At 42.4% G+C, this 19,106-nt stretch overlaps 1 protein-coding gene across 2 annotated transcripts; it reads left to right on the forward strand.

The window, feature by feature from the left end:
• Positions 1-6,657: 6,657 nt before the first annotated feature.
• Positions 6,658-13,210, forward strand: FST (follistatin). Of its 2 annotated transcripts, none has more exons than XM_085326425.1 (6): positions 6,658-6,958; positions 8,798-8,989; positions 9,442-9,660; positions 10,023-10,247; positions 11,281-11,511; positions 11,992-12,228. In XM_085326425.1, coding segments are annotated over exons 1-6 (960 nt in total). In that variant the 5' UTR covers positions 6,658-6,867; the 3' UTR covers positions 11,994-12,228. The 2 variants fall into 2 exon arrangements, with proteins under 2 accessions (XP_085182551.1, XP_085182550.1); XM_085326424.1 differs by lacking the exon at positions 11,992-12,228 and adding an exon at positions 12,238-13,210 and having other exon boundaries at positions 6,659-6,958.
• The last annotated feature ends 5,896 nt before the right edge of the window (positions 13,211-19,106 follow it).

Raw genomic sequence — 19,106 nt, forward strand, 5'->3', positions numbered from 1 at the left:
AAAAAAAAAAAGAAAAAAAGGTATGCAATAGGTCACAAGAGAGGGCATAAATTGCCACAGGCTTTTTTCCCTCCCATACCATTATCTAATAATTAAAAGTCCTGTTTAGTCAACAAAAAATGATTCCAAAATAATGTAAAATAGGTTTGCTTTAGAAGGTCCACAGATATCACTGCTGTACACTGCAACAGTGACTTAAGCCTACAGATTTGCTTGCAATGCTATTTACATAATATAAYTTTATACCTTTAATTTGAATTTAAAAATCATTTTGAAAATTCACTGTTGCTTATACAGTGTCATAAATGTGCTTTTTAATGGACTGAACAGAAAACTTTGGTGATTTAGAAGTATTTTAATACATCTGATGTTGTAGCAAGTCTTGGAAAAAAATGTTTTAACACTAAGCACATTTTGATATTCTTATTCCATTACAAAAGAAAATTTTAAAGGGATTAGAATAATTCATGAGCTACTACTTTTCTGTTCATAAAAATAAAGAAGATCATCACAATCAGGAAAAAAAAATCTTCACTTCCATCATAGCCATGGCATTAACTTTTCCAAAATCTCTGTTAGGTCATATTTCTGCTACGGGTTCTTTCTATTTCCTTTCCTCTCTCACATGCTGTATATTCACCCCCCCCCCCCCATGTGTAACACAGTACTAGAAGGTGACATTTGCAGTTTATCACACGTATGGTGTAGGGCAATGATGATAATGATCTATGATAAGTTGCCATTGACTAAACAGCATTCTAAAACCCATTTGGTTCCATTAATCTCTGAAAGCAAACCATTAAAACTGATCCTCTTCCTTGATGGGCAATAAAGTAAATAACAAACCTCAAAATAAGAAGTTAATGACCTGTCCCTAACAAGGCTGTAACTTTGACGTACACAAGCACCTACTCTCTCAGTTTAAAAACAAGATCCAGTATGTCACCAGATATATGCACTGAGCCAGAAATTGTYCATTTGTTATCTCTTTTGCCATGCTATACTGAGCTTTTCACAGTTGGCTATGGCTATCACTCTCAAGCTGCAGACCAAGATCCACAGTCGGAGCCATTTTTGGACTAGAAAAYGATGCATCTCCACTTATTTGATGAGTCAAATATGCCTTCTGCATTAACTCTAATAGAATCAAACTAACAAGAAGAAAAATAAAGTAATAGCAAAAAATCAATTGAACTTTCACAGTAGTTATTTACAAACTATGTCTGTCCTCACTTTAATCTTGGATTTAGTCTCCTATCTCATTCCAGTTGCAACTGATTGCCAACTGACCTGTCATTTCAAGTCTGCCACACAAAATGTTCCAGACCTTACAAGTGCAATAACCACACATAACCCCATTGCTCTTAAAGCACCATGCTCCTCATCTATAATTTTAAAATCACAGATTTGAAGTTATAGCATCAGTTGTGGCCTATCTCTGCTTGGCAGGATTGTGGAAGTAGAAAAGGCAATTTGCCAGCCATGAAAATGAGTAAGAGCCATTTTGCACTTAGTATATGACTTAGGACAACCGAACAGTAGCTTAATATTGCACAAGCTGAAACAGTCTTCTAGGGGCTGCTCTGTTTGACAGCTTTATTCTTTCCCTGCTTCCTCCCACTATAACACTTCTTGTGCCTTTACATGGGAATGGGTTGTTCAGAGCCAGCAGTGCTGGCTTTCTGGAATTTTGGATGCCTTTACAGCAGTGRTTCCCTAAATGGCTGTTTAGAGCACATTTCTAGCAATTATTGCATTTTCTATTAATTGTTTAAGTTTTCCAAATTTCATATAGAATCAGTGTCAGAATTCCTGCTTCTGTTCATAGCACTGCAGTCTCAGCAAGAGGACGGTCATCTTCTGCCCTAGAAATTCCATGGTCTGTGAGCATTTCTGGTTGTTTTCTGTTCTCTGAACAGAAAAGTACAATAGAGCAGTACTGAAAAGTAGCATATATAATTTTTATCATTTTTCACTTGCCTTCATCAGATAGTTAATGGTCTTAATGTTTTCCTTATGAATGTTTCCACTCTTATTTTGTACTTTTATCTTGGCTAAATAATATGGAAAGCTTTTGTAACTTGTTTAGCAACCTCTCACAGTTTTCATTTCGCTCATGCATTAAGCCTCATCTTATCACATCACACACTGTTTGCAATGGATACTGAAAACAAAGCCCGCAGCACTTTCCTCAGTGCTGGTCTGAGGTATTGACAACACACAAGAAAATTTGTCTAAGACTGTTCATGCTGTCATGGCCTACAACAAGGTGAAAGTAACCACCAAACTGCGGAGTTTACATTATTACTACCAGAGTTATCAACAAAATGTAGGAAAGGGGCGAATTTGGCTCCTGTCACATACACATAGACTTTATTTGACCCAAATGATGAAGGCCACCTGTCCACACGCCCTTCCTGAACAAAGCCACAGATACACATAGTTGTTAAACCTCCATGGGCTACCAGAAATGTCCCATATCAGGTCAGAGTGCTCACATTCACAATATCATCTTGTTCCTTCCATGGCAAAAACGAACTATCAAGCTAAAACTCTGGGGTGCCCTCCAGGCAGTCTGACCATCTGTCATAGAGCGGATTATTAAAGCTGCATATTAGTTACCTACAAGAGGACTTGTTGACCATGCTCAATTCCTTCCTTCCACCGAACCAGAGAGAGAAGTTTCAAACCACATACCTGCTTCCAGCCATCTTGGTCAAAGGTGATGATAGCTTTTCAGATCTGACTTGCCAACTATTTACTGATGATCARATTTATATTCCTTTGGTAATTTTTGCCAGTGATATTTATTAGGTAAAATTCCTACTACTTTGCAATTCAATCCATAGGATTGAATCCACTGAAAACAGACATGAATTTCTCGGCCAAATTAAAGAAAAAATAACTGTTCAATGTACTTGTTTTCATCTCGTAAGTATAACTCTTACCAATAGCATATAATATAAGTTTTATGTATAATAATCTCACTTATGTGTAGGAACTCAGTGTAATAGCATATTTATCCATGACTTGGAGATAGTAATACTCTAAGTTAGTTAATATATTTGGAGGGGGCTTAATATCATCAAGAACTTCTTTACTTGTTTTTCATGAGAAAGTCTTGCCCAAATCAAGAAATGAATCTTTGTAATCCAACTAGTCACGTTACTTTTCTCTGAGAAACAATACATGAAATTCTGCATCAGAAAAGGATGTTTGAGTGAACTGGCCTACAATGAACAAAAGAAAAGCTCATAAAATGGAGCCATGCATGGGTGCTTACAGAAGTCTTTAAATCTGAGATCTGAAAGTGGGGAACTTTTGTAAAACTGCACATTTCCAGAAATGTGCCCCTCTTTTTGTGATAAACAACCAGGCAGGAGTAAAGGAGGCTGACAGGTTTTCTCTCCTACCAGAAGGGGACGTCCTACCTTTATCTGAGCTCAACTCTGTAGAAGAAACCAGTTGTATGAGAAACCACATCATATGATACATGCATCCCATGACAACTGGATGCTGTTTGAATCTTCTTCTCTCTTGAATTTTAGGTAGGGAAATGTCAGGGTAGGCCTTCAAATTTTCTCCAGCCACAAATCCAGATCACTTCCAAATAATCAGCTTTATCTGGAGTCCTATTCATATTCTCAAAAATATTTATGCAGACATGCTCCTTATAAGAGAGAGGATCCAGATGTGGCCCATTCTTGATAAAGAGTGACAGCTCCTCTGTTGGGAGACAATATGCTGAGGAGGAAAGAGTAAAAGAAAATACATTATACTAATGAATATTGAATTATCACACCACAAATACATCCAATATAGAAATGTACGTGTATATTCACATACATGCATACATATATGTTTGTGTGTATGTGTGTGTGTGTGTGTGTATGTAGGTATGTTAATAGCACATGTCACACAAAGTTACGCTTGGGGATTATTTTTCTTTCTACTCCCCACCAGCCACTCTGTATTTTTGGTTACGGAGTCTGTTGTAACTCTACAGCTATATTAGAGGTAGGACAAAGACACACATTTCATGTAAAACGAGAGCTAAATCTGAACTTTCTGAAAATTCGAGATGCTAGTGCATAGGGTTTTTTTAAAGGCTTTATTATTCCAAGATCAGGGCCAGCTGCAAAGATTGGATTCACATCCAAAAACATATAGTAAAATGCATACACTTCTTGGTAGAAAGAAGTTTTAAAACCTGTCAGGCTGAAAACAACCCTCTTTTTGTGTGCGGCCTGACAATTCAGTTACAGATTGRCCCTATTGTTTTTTGGTAACTTAAATGTGATTGTTGGCAAAGCAGAAAAGGGTGAGGGAGTTATGGAGGCATACAGATAAAGAAGAAGAAAGCATTTCTGATTACACAATATATTCCTGACATGTTGTCACATACAAACCCAATATTTAGCATTTAAAAAAGAAAAATAAAAGAAAAAATAAAAGAAACAGCAGCTGTTTCCATGTGATGTCAGAGAACAGGTGTGATACAAATCTCCAYACCAGCGCAATCGTATTGATCTCCTGATGATGCACGCATGAAGCACATGTGCAAACGTTATCGACCCATCCGGCATCTCATTGCCAGGAATATGGCCTGAAAATGCCCCTCTCTAATTGAAAACATTGTCAGGATAAACAGTGTATTGGCCAACTATTTAAAAAAACAAACTAACTAAAAAAGGGGGGGGGAAGGTGAGGCAGACGCGCCGCAGCCCGGCGTGCCCGCAGGCCGTCGGGGCTGCCGCTGCCGCTGCCGCGCCGCCTGCCCGCGCCCGCCGCCGCGGCGCGCCGAGGGGCGGCAGGGAGTCGTCGGCGGGGCCGGGGGCTCGCCCGCCGGCGGAGGCGGGAGGCAGGGTGAGGGGCGCTCGGCCGCCGCGGGAAGGGGGCAGCGAGGGCGGCGGGGCCTGCGGCTCCTCGGTCGGCGGCCCGCGCGGCGCTGAGCGGGCGCCTGGAAGGGGCGGGCGATGCCGGCTCCCTCTGCCCCGGGCCTGGGGGGCACTCGGGCCCCTGGGGGCACCTTGCCCCCCGGAGCCGCCCCTCCTGGAGGGGGCAGCTCCCGCGGCCGGCGCGTTCTCGGCGGCGTTTCGCTGTGAATTGCTAAAGGCATCTGCCATTAGAGGGCACTACACAACCCTACATCAACGCTGCTCCGCAGGGAGAGCAGGGAGAGGCAGGCGGGGAGAGCGAGTGGCACCGATTTGGGAAAAGATTAAGAAGGATGTGGAGTCCCGGAGCTTCTGAAGTGATCAAAATGCCCGGGCGCTGCTCAGGACGATGATCATAATAATAATAAAAAAAAAATGCAGCGAGGTCAATCATTTACCAGTCTGCTTCTTAATGCGTGTGACTGCAGGTGGTACAGAGGGAYATTGTGATTCATGCCCACTTTCAAAGCAGGACCAGGGCCCGGGCTGAGGCACCCAAACAACTGTCTTCTAATATTAGCACGGCTGTATTTCTGGATCTATTATAGTCTGTCCAGACAGATCCCATTGTAATGGGATCTTTTATTAAAAGATTAGCACTATCTCCTGCAGTTGGTGGAAAAAAATCTGTTATCACTGAGTTATTTGCAGTTGTGGGGAGGGGGCGGGCRGGGGGTGCGGGGAGCGCCGGGCCGCGGGCGCGGAGGGCTGCGCGCACCGTCCCCTGAGCCGGCAGTGTCCGGGAATTCCTGTCTGCATACTTCGCAGTCTGTTGTGCTTTGGTGGCTCAGAAAAGCGAAAGAATCGAAATTAAAAAGGCAGCTTTTGAATAAACAATACCATTTTCCGTTAAGTAATCGTTTTGTATAAAAGGAAATATCGCCTACTCAGTTTCATTCAGCGGTGCCAAAAAATGTTATAAATGAGAGACCGCCAACTTTTCTAAGGGGAGAATAATGCCAGACTGTGCTTAATAAACTAGTGCCCTAGAAGTTCATTATCGATGTTGCAATCTTTTCTGATTCTGAAAGGAGACCGCCTACGTCGCCCCCATTCCCGTCTCGTCCTCCCGGGCTCCCAGTGAAAAGGCTGTCACTTGGGCAGAGCCCTAGGTATTAAACTTTTATTTGTTTGGGGTCTTTTTTTTTTTTTTTTTTTTTTTTTTTTGMGATTGGTGTTCTGAGTTGGGTTTTTTGGTGGTTTTTAGAGTGTTTTTTTTCCTCCCCAGACGAGTGCTGCCGAGCGCGATGTGTGCGCGCCAGCCGCCCCGCTGCCGTCGGAGGTGCGGAGCGCGGCGCCGAGTATTAGCCGCGACGTCGTGCGGCGGCGGCCCGCAGCCGCGGAGCGGGCGCGCGGGAGGCCGGCCGGCCGGGCTGGCTCCCCTCCGCGCCCCGGCAGCTCCGGTGCGCACCGCTGCGGAGCGGCGGGGGAAGGCGGCGCGGGGGGGGGGGGAGGGGGCCGCGGTGCCGAGCCCCGCAGCGCGGGCGCGGTCCGCCGCGCGCCTCCCCCGTGCGCGGGCGCGGCGGGCTCCGCGGCCGCCGCGGCCGGGCTTGCGCTGCCTCCCGCTGCTGCGCAGACGGCTCCGGCGACTGCGCCGCGCAGGGGCTGGCTCGGGGCTGCGCGGGTGCGCCCCTGTGCGCGCCTGTGTGTGCGTGCACCTAGAGCAGATAATTGGAGAGGGTTTCCAGAAGGTGGAAAATGTCACCTGATTCACACTGAACTTTTTAAATCTCCCCACCCCCGAGCAGACACACACACACATTAGGAGACCGCCCACCGCAGACAGCTAAGACCCCCGTATAGATTTAAAGAGAGACTGCATTCAGCGCCTGACGTTCATTCAATAGAGCGATCATCGCCGGCTGGCTGCTGCTCGCTCCCTCTGCCTGCTCCCCGTGATACTGTTCCTGTGGCTCTTCCACTCCCTGCTATGCTGAGGATGTTAAATCGGAGGATCCACCCGGGCATGCTCTTACTCCTGATGTTTCTGTGCCACTTCATGGACGATCACACAGTGCAGGGTAAGATGAGGTTGTTTATTCGCAGATATGTTTTCTTGAAACCTATTTTCTGTCTTTCGGGCAATGTTCAGTTTGCTGCGGTGTTTAAACGCCTCCCTTCAAGGTCCAGCAGGACAGAAGTTAACTGTGGGCATGGGGTTGCTTTGTGCCAACGTGCAGAGGTGTCATTTAGATTCCTTTTTGATCTTTTTGCCTTTGCACTGCTGTGCATAGGCACAGAGGACAGATGAGGATGTTTCTTGGTATTTATTGTTACTATGCAGCATGAATGAACAACAGCATCGCAAGGGAACTTTCTTAGTGTCGGATTGCGAATGAGTACTCAAAGTTTGTTGGTAATTTAGCTGAGATTTTTATCTCGCCTGTCTGACAAAAGGAGAGGTGGTGATGGGGAGCCCCACAATTACAACTGACATTTTCAGAAACTAATAGTGATCATTTTCTGGCCATTCCTTTAATATTGGGATTTTCTCCCCCCTCCCCACCCCCTCTTTTTGATGAATAGTGTTACTATGTTGTAAATTCTGCTGCACTGAAGAGTATGGTTAAATAAGTTTTTTTCCATGTGCACAAAACAAACACGAACCTGATATTGACAACTCTTAAGAGCCCTCTTTCGACACAAGGGAATATTGATTTTTAGTTTTGGATTTTTTTTCCCTTATCTTGACTGTGTTCCAGCCCTAACCTGGATATCTTACCATTACTTATCATTGTTTTTTTTTCTTTCTTTTTTTCTTGTTTTTCCACCGAGCAGAGCTTAAGTTAATGTAACGTAGGCAACTGTAAAACATAAAACCTTTTTTTAAAGGGCGTTGTTTGTTCAATGATTTGGGGGAGGAGAGATGTTCCCCCGCGCCCGGCGACATCTCGGATGGCCGATCCTGACCCCTCACTGCGGTAAATTCCCATCGGAGGAAGGAGGCAGGATCGAGCCCTCGCTGGATTAGCACCAGAATCAATTGGTATTGAGTTGCTGGAGAAGTCACATTGGTTATTCACGGGAGACTCATCCCAACCAAAACTCTCCAGCTAAAAAAGGGGGAGTTGCTTGGACTAGTGTTCTTGGCATGACTCCACAAATAACAGGGATACTAGTATTAAAAAAAAAAAAAAGAAAGAAAGAAAAAAAAACTCTGTCCGGTTTAAGGACAGTGTACTTTCCTCTGAACTGCTTGCGAGAGAGACAACACCTACAACTTTTCCAGTTTGATCGTTTTTTAAAACTCTGTGGGGACCCTCCTACTCTATGTGCCTGTGTATTTTGTGTACTTTGCTCACTTTTTTGGATCTCTGCTAACTTATTTTAGTAAAGGAAAGACATTTGTTAATAGAAGCAGCAAAATGTGGAGATTTCGAAAGACTTTGCTAACAGCAAATGTTCCCAATTCGTGCAGATTGCAAAAAGGGCTGGGAGTGAAACTCTGTGCAGCGCTAAAACAATGCTGCTGTGCAGACGCGGTGAGGAGGAGAGGGCAGGGGGAGGAGGAAGGAATTTGCAAGCGCGATTTTCTTTTTATTCCCTTTTAAATGCACATCCTTTTCAAGCCTCTGTCACGTGCAAGCAGTGTTCCTTCTGCTCTACATATGGAATAAATACCTCAGAAAACTGCCTCGTCCTGTTTTGATCAGTTTGGCTTTTTTTTTTTTCCTAGTTTTTGTTTTTTAACTGCGTTCCCAAATGGGCCGGTGTAGCTGCAAGTTATGAAATGGGACGAATAAAAGTAAACAGTCTAGTAAAAGTCAATGCAAGGCGCACGTGTTGTGTCTGGGTCACTGGTAACTGACACTGATATGGCTGAGTGTCTCCCTCTCGCTCGCCCTCTCCCCCTCCCGCAGCTGGGAATTGTTGGCTCCGGCAGGCGAAGAACGGCCGCTGCCAGGTCCTCTACAAAACTGATCTCAGCAAGGAGGAGTGCTGCAAGACGGGTCGCCTGACGACTTCRTGGACAGAAGAAGACGTCAACGACAACACGCTTTTTAAGTGGATGATTTTTAATGGGGGAGCCCCAAACTGCATCCCATGCAAAGGTGAGGGGGGGAAGTGAGCTGCATTTTGCTGAGGATCAAACCAGCCAGGGGCTGGGCTGAGGAGGAAGAGAAGTGGGAAATGAGCTTGGGAGGTTGGGGGGGGGCACGACAGTGGCCTCCTGCTTCCTTCCTCGCTGATGGCTGGAAGTGCATCTTGTACCAGCCCTGGGATCAGCGAGGGGGAGCCCCAATTCTGCTTGGCCACTTCCGCACTGTGCRGAGCGGGGCTGCGGAGGGCAGTGAACTCCTCTCTCCCCTGTCCTCACTGGGCAGGAGAATTTCCCTCAGGTTTTGTCTACTGCTTGGGGGAAAAGGTGAAAAGGTGTTTTCTCTTTATACCCTGGAGTTGCAGTGGCTTTTTTTTTTTTTTTTTTTTTTTTTTTCAAGAAGTTTTGACAGGAAGTCTGATCTGCACACTCGGTACTAAAGCGGTGCCTCTTTCCTTCCATCAGAAACATGTGAGAACGTGGACTGTGGACCTGGGAAGAAATGTAAAATGAACAAGAAGAACAAACCTCGGTGTGTTTGTGCTCCGGATTGCTCTAATATCACTTGGAAGGGCCCCGTGTGTGGCTTAGATGGGAAAACCTACAGGAACGAGTGTGCCCTTCTCAAAGCCAGATGTAAAGAACAGCCCGAACTTGAAGTCCAGTATCAGGGCAAATGCAAAAGTAGGTTTGCAAATCTAATCCGATCTCCCTCAAATGCCAAAGGGTGTGTGTCTGAGAGTAGGGAGGAGGAGCTGACGTACTTCCCCACAGTAACCAGAGCGATGTTCCAAACGCTGGGAGACAATAACTAAACCACGCTCAACAGACGAGAACGTAGCTGGATTGAGAATTCCCCACAGTCTAGCAGCACTTGTGTCCTACCAGCTACCCTGACATGGGAAGGTTTTCTCCAGCGGCCTTTAAATGACAAAAGCTGCTGAAGGCTTTTATCTGATCATTTGTTTCACTGTGTCACTCATTCACTCCTTGCTTAGGCTCTGGGATCTCCTATTAATCACTGCCTGTTTCCATCTTTATTTCAGAGACCTGTAGGGACGTTTTATGTCCAGGCAGCTCCACATGTGTGGTTGATCAAACTAATAACGCCTACTGTGTGACATGTAATCGAATTTGCCCAGAGCCTACCTCCCCTGAACAGTATCTCTGCGGGAATGACGGCATAACTTACGCTAGTGCCTGCCACCTGAGAAAAGCCACCTGCCTACTGGGCAGRTCCATTGGATTAGCCTACGAAGGAAAATGCATCAGTAGGTATCTCGGTTGGAGGGTAAGAGTGGGGAGAACCTCTTGGCTCAGTTGTTCTGGGATATCGTGTGTGGAATTGGATGGACGTAGGTTGTGATTGGGTGCAGGACAGAGACCTCCAGCAGCCTGGGCTTGTGTCCTCTCCAGGAGAAAGGAAAGCCAGGGGCAAAGGTTGCAGAAGGGATGAGGGAGTGGAGGGCCTGTTGCTGCTTCTCTTGCTATCAGTGTGGGTGGGTGCTGACATTAGTATCCAAGGGAGAAGTACCCACGCCATTAAATAGATGATGACATGGTTACAGTGTAACAAGGTCTCGATATTCAGTGGATCTGGATTCCTGGAAACAATTGTCTTCAAGTGGTCTTGGCAGAGCTTGCTTTAACTTAATTGGAAACATCTGATCACTTTTTCCTCTTTAAAAATACTGCAGAGTTTGGAGACAGTTGGTGCATCTCTGTGCATCCTGACATTTTGTATTGTGACTGTGATTTCCAGAAAGGAATGATAGTGAAGTGCGAGTGTTACAAGGAAGCACCTTCAGGAAAACCTCTGCTCCCCAAAACTGCCGGGGGGATTCTGGGGAATCTCAGGCTGCTTTTAGTTGGCCTAGGTTGAGGTAAATTCACTTTCTAATCTTGTAGATAACTACTGTATGTGGTTTAGTTTTAAAATAATTGATTTAGAAATGCTGAATGTGTTGGTAAATTCTGCACTTACCACCAAAGTTATGGGGAGCTGAATTTCCACTGATTATCAGACAGAGCAGGGAAGGACGTGCGCAATATGCAAATGTAATTCTGCATTCCCAGGGCCAGACTCTCCTGGCACGGCTCGGCTCCCTCCCCCACAGATAGACAGGCAATGCTTTCTGAGGAAGTACTTGCTTGAGTAAAACCAGCAGGTATCATCACATCTCCCGCATCTGAGCTTTGTCTATCACAGTTCATGGAGGAAAAGGAGTCTGGGATTGTTTTGTTGTTGCTTTTCTTTTTTCTTTGTCTTTTCCCTTACCTCTAGTATCCTGTGTGTATTTTTAGAAGCAAAATCCTGTGAAGATATTCAGTGCGGTGCTGGGAAGAAATGCTTGTGGGATTTTAAGGTTGGCAGAGGTCGGTGTGCCCTCTGTGATGAGCTGTGCCCTGAAAGCAAGTCAGACGAGGCAGTCTGTGCCAGCGATAACACTACTTACCCAAGCGAGTGTGCCATGAAAGAGGCAGCCTGCTCCATGGGTGTGCTTCTAGAAGTAAAGCACTCCGGATCTTGCAACTGTAAGTGAGATTTTTAACTCTGCAGACATTTAAGGCTTCTGAAGGCAATCCCTAGGTAATAAAGACTTATGCCTTTACAAATAAAAAATGCTTAATTTAGAGATTCAAGATACAGTACATATGCAATATAAGTATGTGTGTATTGTGCACGCACTTTGGTTACTGGTAACATGCAGTAGATCTCCAACAATTGGTTTGCTTTGAGCTTGGGGTTTTGGGGCTATTTTAAGGAAAAGTCATTTTATCAGAAAGGGGTTGCCCTAGGAGCATAATTCTAGCGATTTCTCCTAATTTGTTTGCTCTCGTGTGCTTCGCTGATTGCTTTATTAACACTCGGATAAACTCTAACTCCATCCAAAAGAACAAGCTTAATGGTAGCACATGGGCATCTGGTTTAGCACAGTTGCCTCTACTAACTCTGAATGAAGGGCACAAAGCAGTTAAACCTAGAACACAAGAGCGCTTTTTATTTGATTTCAGGAATCTGCCAATAAAACCTGAGCCATTGATTCTTCAGAACTTTCTGCAGTTATGACTTCATAGATTATGTATAAAAAAAAACCTTATTGCATAACAGCAGATGCCAAAGAGCATCTCACTACAAGTCGCATAAAATGCAACGCTGTATTATGGCTGTTCAGAGGGCTTTGAAAACATGCACTGAGCTGCTTCTGCGCTGTTGTTGTCCTTATTTAAACAACAGCTCCCCTGTATTCCCCCATCTAGCCATTAATGAAGACCCAGAGGAAGAAGAGGAAGATGAAGACCAGGACTACAGCTTTCCTATATCTTCCATTCTAGAGTGGTAAAACCTCCATCACTATTGGAACAGCCATTGGGCACGAAATCAATGTCCATACTGTAAATAAGTGTATGCTTATTTATTTTGGGGAGAAAAAAAGTATACATATAGTTGAGTCTCGTAGACATTTATTTATACTGTGTCATGTTTTATAATTTATACATAAAATGTCTGGTTGACTGTACACCTTGTTTTTTGAAGAAATTTATTCGTTACGGGAAGAGCAGTGTTATTTATTGTGAGGTCTCTTGCTTGTAAAGTAAAGCTTTTCTTTTTTTCCTGTAAACTATAAAAGTCCATTCCTTAGAGCTTACCCACATGATCTCATCTCTTTGTTTCACTGATGTTAACTCTTTTCCACTTTAACAAACTTGCATGTCGGTTTCTGTTATGTTTATTTATTGGATTTTCTTCTTGCCGGTTCTGTACATAAAAGATCCCTCGGGTTTTTGTTTACAAGGAATCTTGACTGACCAAAAGGCGTTGTAACTGACTTAAATATACTTCCAGGGTGCAGTGAGGCGATCTTTAAGGAAACTTCTTCCACTTCACTTTTCTCTGCTTCTGATCACATCATGTACTGAAGTGATCTCAATGTGCTGAGCTTATATACTGTACTATAAGAATTCCGGACCCAAAGAAATCGGATTATGAAGGTTGTTAATAGCTACATGGCTAACTGTAATAAGAATAAGGTTTTTTGTTTTTTGATTTTTTTTTGTAACATGCATAAATGTTTTATCGGGTGTTTCCTTTAAGATGGTCTTGCAGTACCACTTTCAAAGTTTTGTTTTCCCAATCAGTGTGTCACTAGAAGTTATATCAAAGCTTTATCAGTTCAAGTTTCTTGCTTTTCATAATACTTTTTTTCTGATGCAATTTTATATTTTCAAACATGGCGAGTTAAATATAAATTCATTTAAATATATAGTTTTGTACTTTTCTACCATGTAAATGTGCAATGTATATAAAAGTTATAATGTGTATTTGTAAATAAATGATGAGTGAAAAAATAAAAAATGGAATTTTCCCTAGATGCAGTCCTCTGGTTTTGATTTTAAAGAGTTCTGRCCCTCTGCTGCAGAGAAGAGATATTGATAGTTAGAGGAAAGAAGGCTTGTGTATGACATGGAAGTGAAGCACATTGGTTACGGCCAAAGCTTTCAGCTAAAATTGATTCAAGAAACCCTCCTTTTCAGACAGGATCAATGTCTTCAGCTTTTTAATATTACATCATTTTAAACCCAGGTAAACTGATCAATGAGAAGAGAAACAGCATTTCTGTCTCCCTCTCCCTCCTCCAGGTAAAAAAGTTTGTCATGTCTTGGGTACCTTAAGTTTGCACACTTCTGGGAGGTTTTGAACATGCATTTGATTTTTTGCTAAGTTTCAGATTCATGTTACTGCAGTATTCTGTTGAAATTGTATCATCGTGTTAGATGACCAATGGAAAAAAGCCAAAGGTGGCCTACTTGCCCATATGCTGGGTCTGTACCAACTGCCACAAAAGACAAGAAGGTGCTCAAAGAGCRTGCTAGCTCCTGGAGATGACCCTCCCCCCAAAAGAGGGAGGTTCAGTGCTGAGATTCTGTTTAGTGAACCGATATTAAGACTGGACACACTTYTCAAAGCAGATTCCAGTCCAGTGCACTGAGAGGAAGGAAACAGCCATAACCATAGTGAACTGAGAGGAATGGTAACAGCCACGAGCACAGCAGTGACAGAAATTATGTTAAGCTACTTGGACTATGCTATTCTGCCAAATAAGGCCCCTTTCAGCAAAATTTCTTATCATACTGTATATGACACAAAAACGTACTTAAGCATCTTATTCAGTACTTTTCTGAGTTGAGGTCTCATAGCTGAAGGTGATTTACCCATTTTGTTTAAATACAAAACACACTTAAAGGCTGTTCCTGCTACCGTGCTCTGTATATTTTTCACTATAAACTCTTAATTTGTTAGGGATTGCTTAGCATTATCCAAAGCAAATATAACTTACTTATTTATGAATAAATACATAAAAACTACAGGACTGCATTTACAATATTGTATTCAAAATGCTACCAAAAAATTCTGCCTTACATCCTCCTGTTGCTTCGTTTAGACAAGTAGTCTCTTTGGAAGGAAGTGCATGATGAGAGGAGCAAGGTGAGGAGAATTTTAGTCTCCTGAGGGTAATACAGCCTAGAAGAAAAGAGAATGGGGGTTGGGAGAACAGAGGGATGGAAAAAGAACCTATCAAAAATCTCYTAAGGAATGATACAGAGATGAAATGTTTAATAGATGTGGAGAATATCAGAGGAGATTTTTCTCAAATTCAGATAGGTGCCAGCTACTTCATTTCCAACAAAACGACAACATTCAGGACTGTTTTTAATTGTAAATATATTTACATGTCTTACAGAGAGACTGTAGCAGAGCAGGATTTCCAGGTTCTAATTTTATGTCCTGCCCCTCACTCACAAAATAGCTTTGAGAAAGGCAATGAGAGCCAAATTCAAAAAAGTAACAAAAATGCCAGTAGGTGATATTTAGGTGTGTACCTGTTTGTGAAAAAGCCACAAAAATCTACATCAGGTTTTTGTTGATAAAATTATCTAAAAGTTCTGTGACTTTGTTATTCCATCACTACTGCTATTTCTATACAGTTCAAAGCCTTGAAAACTACCTTGCCCCAAAGCCTGCCTGTGAAGARCAGGTGGGGCATCTCCAGAGAGCCTGACGAGGCAGGCATCCTCTGGGCACACCTAACATACACCAAGCTCAGCGTGAAGTGCAATAGCCCGGAGACTTTCTTCCAGAAGCATGTCCATAAGTGGTGGTAGCACGACTGCCAGCATCTTACATAACAGCATACTTGTAGCTAGAGTACTTGTTCACGAAATTTAGGTCCACCACTCAGGCTGGAGAACGCTGTATCATGCCTCCTGCAGYCATACTTCTGTTTTGGAGAGGAAGCAAGCTTAATTGAGAGAGGATAATTTGCAACCCTAATAGGTGCTCCTTTTGAAGAGGCAGTCTTGGGTTCTTGCCCCAGAGGCTGCCTACACATTTTGCATTTGTAATTGAGTAACATACGTAAATAGTGCTTGAAGCAGGGGCCAGCATCCAGGTTGCCTCTCCTTCTCCTTGCCCTAGCATTTAAGTGCCTCCATCCCTGAGCTATGAAATCACGCCWAACCCTCTGTTTAAATCAAGATTACAAATCTCACATCCCTCTCTACACTGAGTCATACTTAAAACAGAAGACAWTGTACTTTTTTCTTCCCTTTCTTCTCAGTTTGCACCTGGGGAACTTCCTGGGAAGTGGAAATGTGGAAGTTACTTCCCTCTGTCTGAGGATGGCATTTTCTGTCCCATTTTTTTCTGCTTCCTGTCTAACTAACAGCCTATCCTACAATACAGATCTGCTGGATGTTGTTTAAATGAAGAAACAGAGATATCTGGAGGCCTAAGAGCAGGAAGGTGGTTTTCAGCTCTGAAACCATCTTGCACAAGCACTGAAATCCAGAAAAGAAATAAGATTTCAGAAGTTTCTCTCTCTCCAGTGTTTTCCTTTGGTTGGCATATGTATTCCCCTTGCTCAGCAAACCCACTGCAGTAAATCACATTTCTGGCGCTTTTAGTTCACTGTGGCATGTACCAGGGTACCAAATCCTAGGCCCATGAATTACACTCACAGATGCAGGCACTGAAGAGTCAGGGACAATAACACRGAGTGAAATGAGTACTTTTGAAAACAGAAACCTGTATTCTGGAACTTAAATAAAAACAGTTTATTTCCAAGATCCCCAGTTTTAGATATTTGAACGATAGGAATATTGCCTCTACAGCCCTGGTACCCGAAAGTATTAGTCTGTGCAATACCTGCAAGCAAGTATACGTAATTTGGATCACTCTAGGATGCATTCCTGATAGCAATGTTCATAAGACAGATTCAAGAACAATATAATGGCTCTCTTTTGCACCTTTTACCTCTTTGCTTGCTTTCTGCCTGCTAATACTAACTAAAACTACATTCCAAGCCCCTCAGCAAATTTCAAACAGCTGCCATTTCTTTTTTTTATGACACAAAAATGTTTCCTTCTTTCCCTCCAAATGGGAATCAGGTGAAATTAAATTTCAGTATGCAGTGCTGTATTCCAGACAGTGACATTTTACTATACAATGAATCATCAGTACTAGGAACATCTGTATCTTATCCCTTTGAAGAACTGAGATTCTTTGCTTTCTGGTAAAGCATAACATTTGTACATAGACCAAAAGGTTCAAAATGTATTAGATTTTAAATTCATAATTCCCTGAAGATAAAGCAATTACATTTTTTGTTTGATATTTCTGTAATTCCAAGGCCTGCCCAATCCATTATGGCAGTATGYATTTTGCAGCTAGAGGTAGAGGAAAAATAGTTCCCACAAATTAAGTTTGAAATATCTTCTTTTTTTGATAGACAAAAATACATAATAGACAGTGGTTAGGTTCTTCCAACATTCATTTCAGCAGATCTGTGTAATTCATTATTCCTAAATAATGTGGCCAAAAAAACTATCACATTGTGTAGAAATCCAACCTGAAAACAAGACAGGAGTCATAATATTCAGCTTAGCAACTGATTAGGAGTTAAAACTGCACTGGATGTCTAGTTTTCTTGTAATTTATAGGTACATTGTTTTGATCTTTCAATGGATTTGTTCAACTTTGCCATGGGATTGAAAAGCACTAATGTGTTGGAAAACTGAGAAGGAACTTTGGAGTTTGATAACAGCTAGATGCTGTTACAGGATAATTAGTTTAACAAGGTGGTCCAGCGTAAATTTGAGTGTGTAAAGGCCCCTGAATTCCTACCTGTGCAACCCAATAATAGCACCTGAGACTCCCAGAGCTTCCAGGCAGATTTACAGATATTCAGAACTCCCTGAAATGAAAGCACTGTATGGAGCTGTCTACAGTTACATTCAAGAACCAAATGTTAGTCCTCTGGTTTTAAAGATTTTTGACAATTGCTTTAATGAATTTTGGAAATACTTTTTATGGCATATTAAATGTTCAGCAAGGTGGCATTTAAAAAAATCATTATTACTCTGTGCAGAATGATTGTATATAAAAATATATGGTAAGATATACTCTCTGCCTTGAATAATTCCTTTATAAATAATGCAGTTATTTCACCCATAAGAATAGTTTTAATATATTTCTCATTGAGATYTATTAGCAATATGGAATGCTGTTATTCAGAAAATAGCTCTCCTATGAACCTTCTGTTGARTTCCTTGTTATATACCTTTATTTCAAGTTTCAGTCACTTCATATTTTAAGAGGTACCTGGAACTACAAGGATGATGTTGATGGGTGGCTGATGTAGAAACCTTTAATTAAACTGCTTAGAAGATGCTAAAATAGGCTACTATCTGATTTCTGAATTAGAAGCATTGCTAAAAGAGGTCACAGGGCAAGATATATAGATAAGCCAGATATGTATGTAGGCAAGTCTAAACTGACGAAGGTAGTGCTGATGACAAGCGAGTCCAGCGCAAGGCCACTGGGATGCTCAGGGCTGGAGCACCTGCCATGTGAGGAGAGGCTCAGGGACYGGGCTCCTTCAGCCTGGAGAAGGGAAGATGTTGGGGGACCTTAGAGCAGCTTTCCCATATCTATGAGGAGGTCATTGAGAAGAGRAAAGATACACTGCTGTGCAGAGCCTGGCATTAGGATAAGGGACAACAGGCCTAGGTTGAAACAAGGGAGGTTCAGAGAGAATGAGCCTTTTTCTCCATGAGGACAATTCACCTTCTGATGTCCCTTCCAACCTGAATTATGCTCTGATCCTATGAAGAGGTATGTTCCCACACTTTTGAGTCTTGTAGACTCCAAAATCAGAAAAGAATGACCAGTTAATAAGAAACAAATCCCAGAAGAAACAAATGTTCATGAAACAATCATGTCACCACAGCTGCTGGACACAACTGTCAGCAGGAATAGTCTTCCTTCTTTAATATGTCTTTCCCTTACTTGATCCTTAAAATTTCTCATAAAATCTATTTCCCATTGATTTTAGTGAAACTTTTTAGTGTGCAAGGAATGCAGCATCTATTCACCAAAGTATTCATGCTGTACAGAATAGAATGCATAGTGAATAAATTGCAAGTAAAAGTTACTGTCTGTATCTTTAAATCAAAATGAGTAAATAAGATGAAAGAGTGAAGTAGTTAAAATGCAGTTTAAAACTATTGTATTGTTCAATTCCATAATTTTTTTAAAAAAATGGCAGTAACTGCCAATGAGACAATAGCAACTACAAGCTAGATTAGTCAAGACAGCAAGGAGAGCAAAAAAGCCCCCAAGAAAAGACACTTGGAAAAATAATGGATAAAGCCTACTAAAGCAACTAAAAAGAGCCCTGCAGGGATGTTTCCCATAAACTTTTCCCACATACAGATGGTTTAGTCAGGACAATTCCAATTCTTCCAATTCTTGTTTTAACCAGAACTGCAAAAAACCTAAAATGCTTGGCACAAAGATTTAAAAATATTGAGTACTTCCACATTTGGACTCAAACTTTGGAGAAATTAATTCATTCATTTTCTGAGAAAGGAAAAGGGGATTGAGTCTCTCTCTACAAAGATACAGACACRGAGCTCCAAATTTACACAGCCCACAAACTTGAGAGTTGTACTTCCCAACCCAGCACGCCTGGAAGCTGTGACAATTCGTTTATTAATCTCTCAGGCATTCTCCACTTACGGGCTCAGATGGAACTTCAGCCTTAATTGAAAGGCACTTTCCACTGTCA

Source organism: Rhea americana, unplaced genomic scaffold (genome assembly GCF_003343005.1).
Source record: "Rhea americana isolate MKP2758 unplaced genomic scaffold, rheAme1 scaffold_13, whole genome shotgun sequence".
Classification (NCBI taxonomy): Eukaryota; Metazoa; Chordata; class Aves; order Rheiformes; family Rheidae; genus Rhea; species Rhea americana.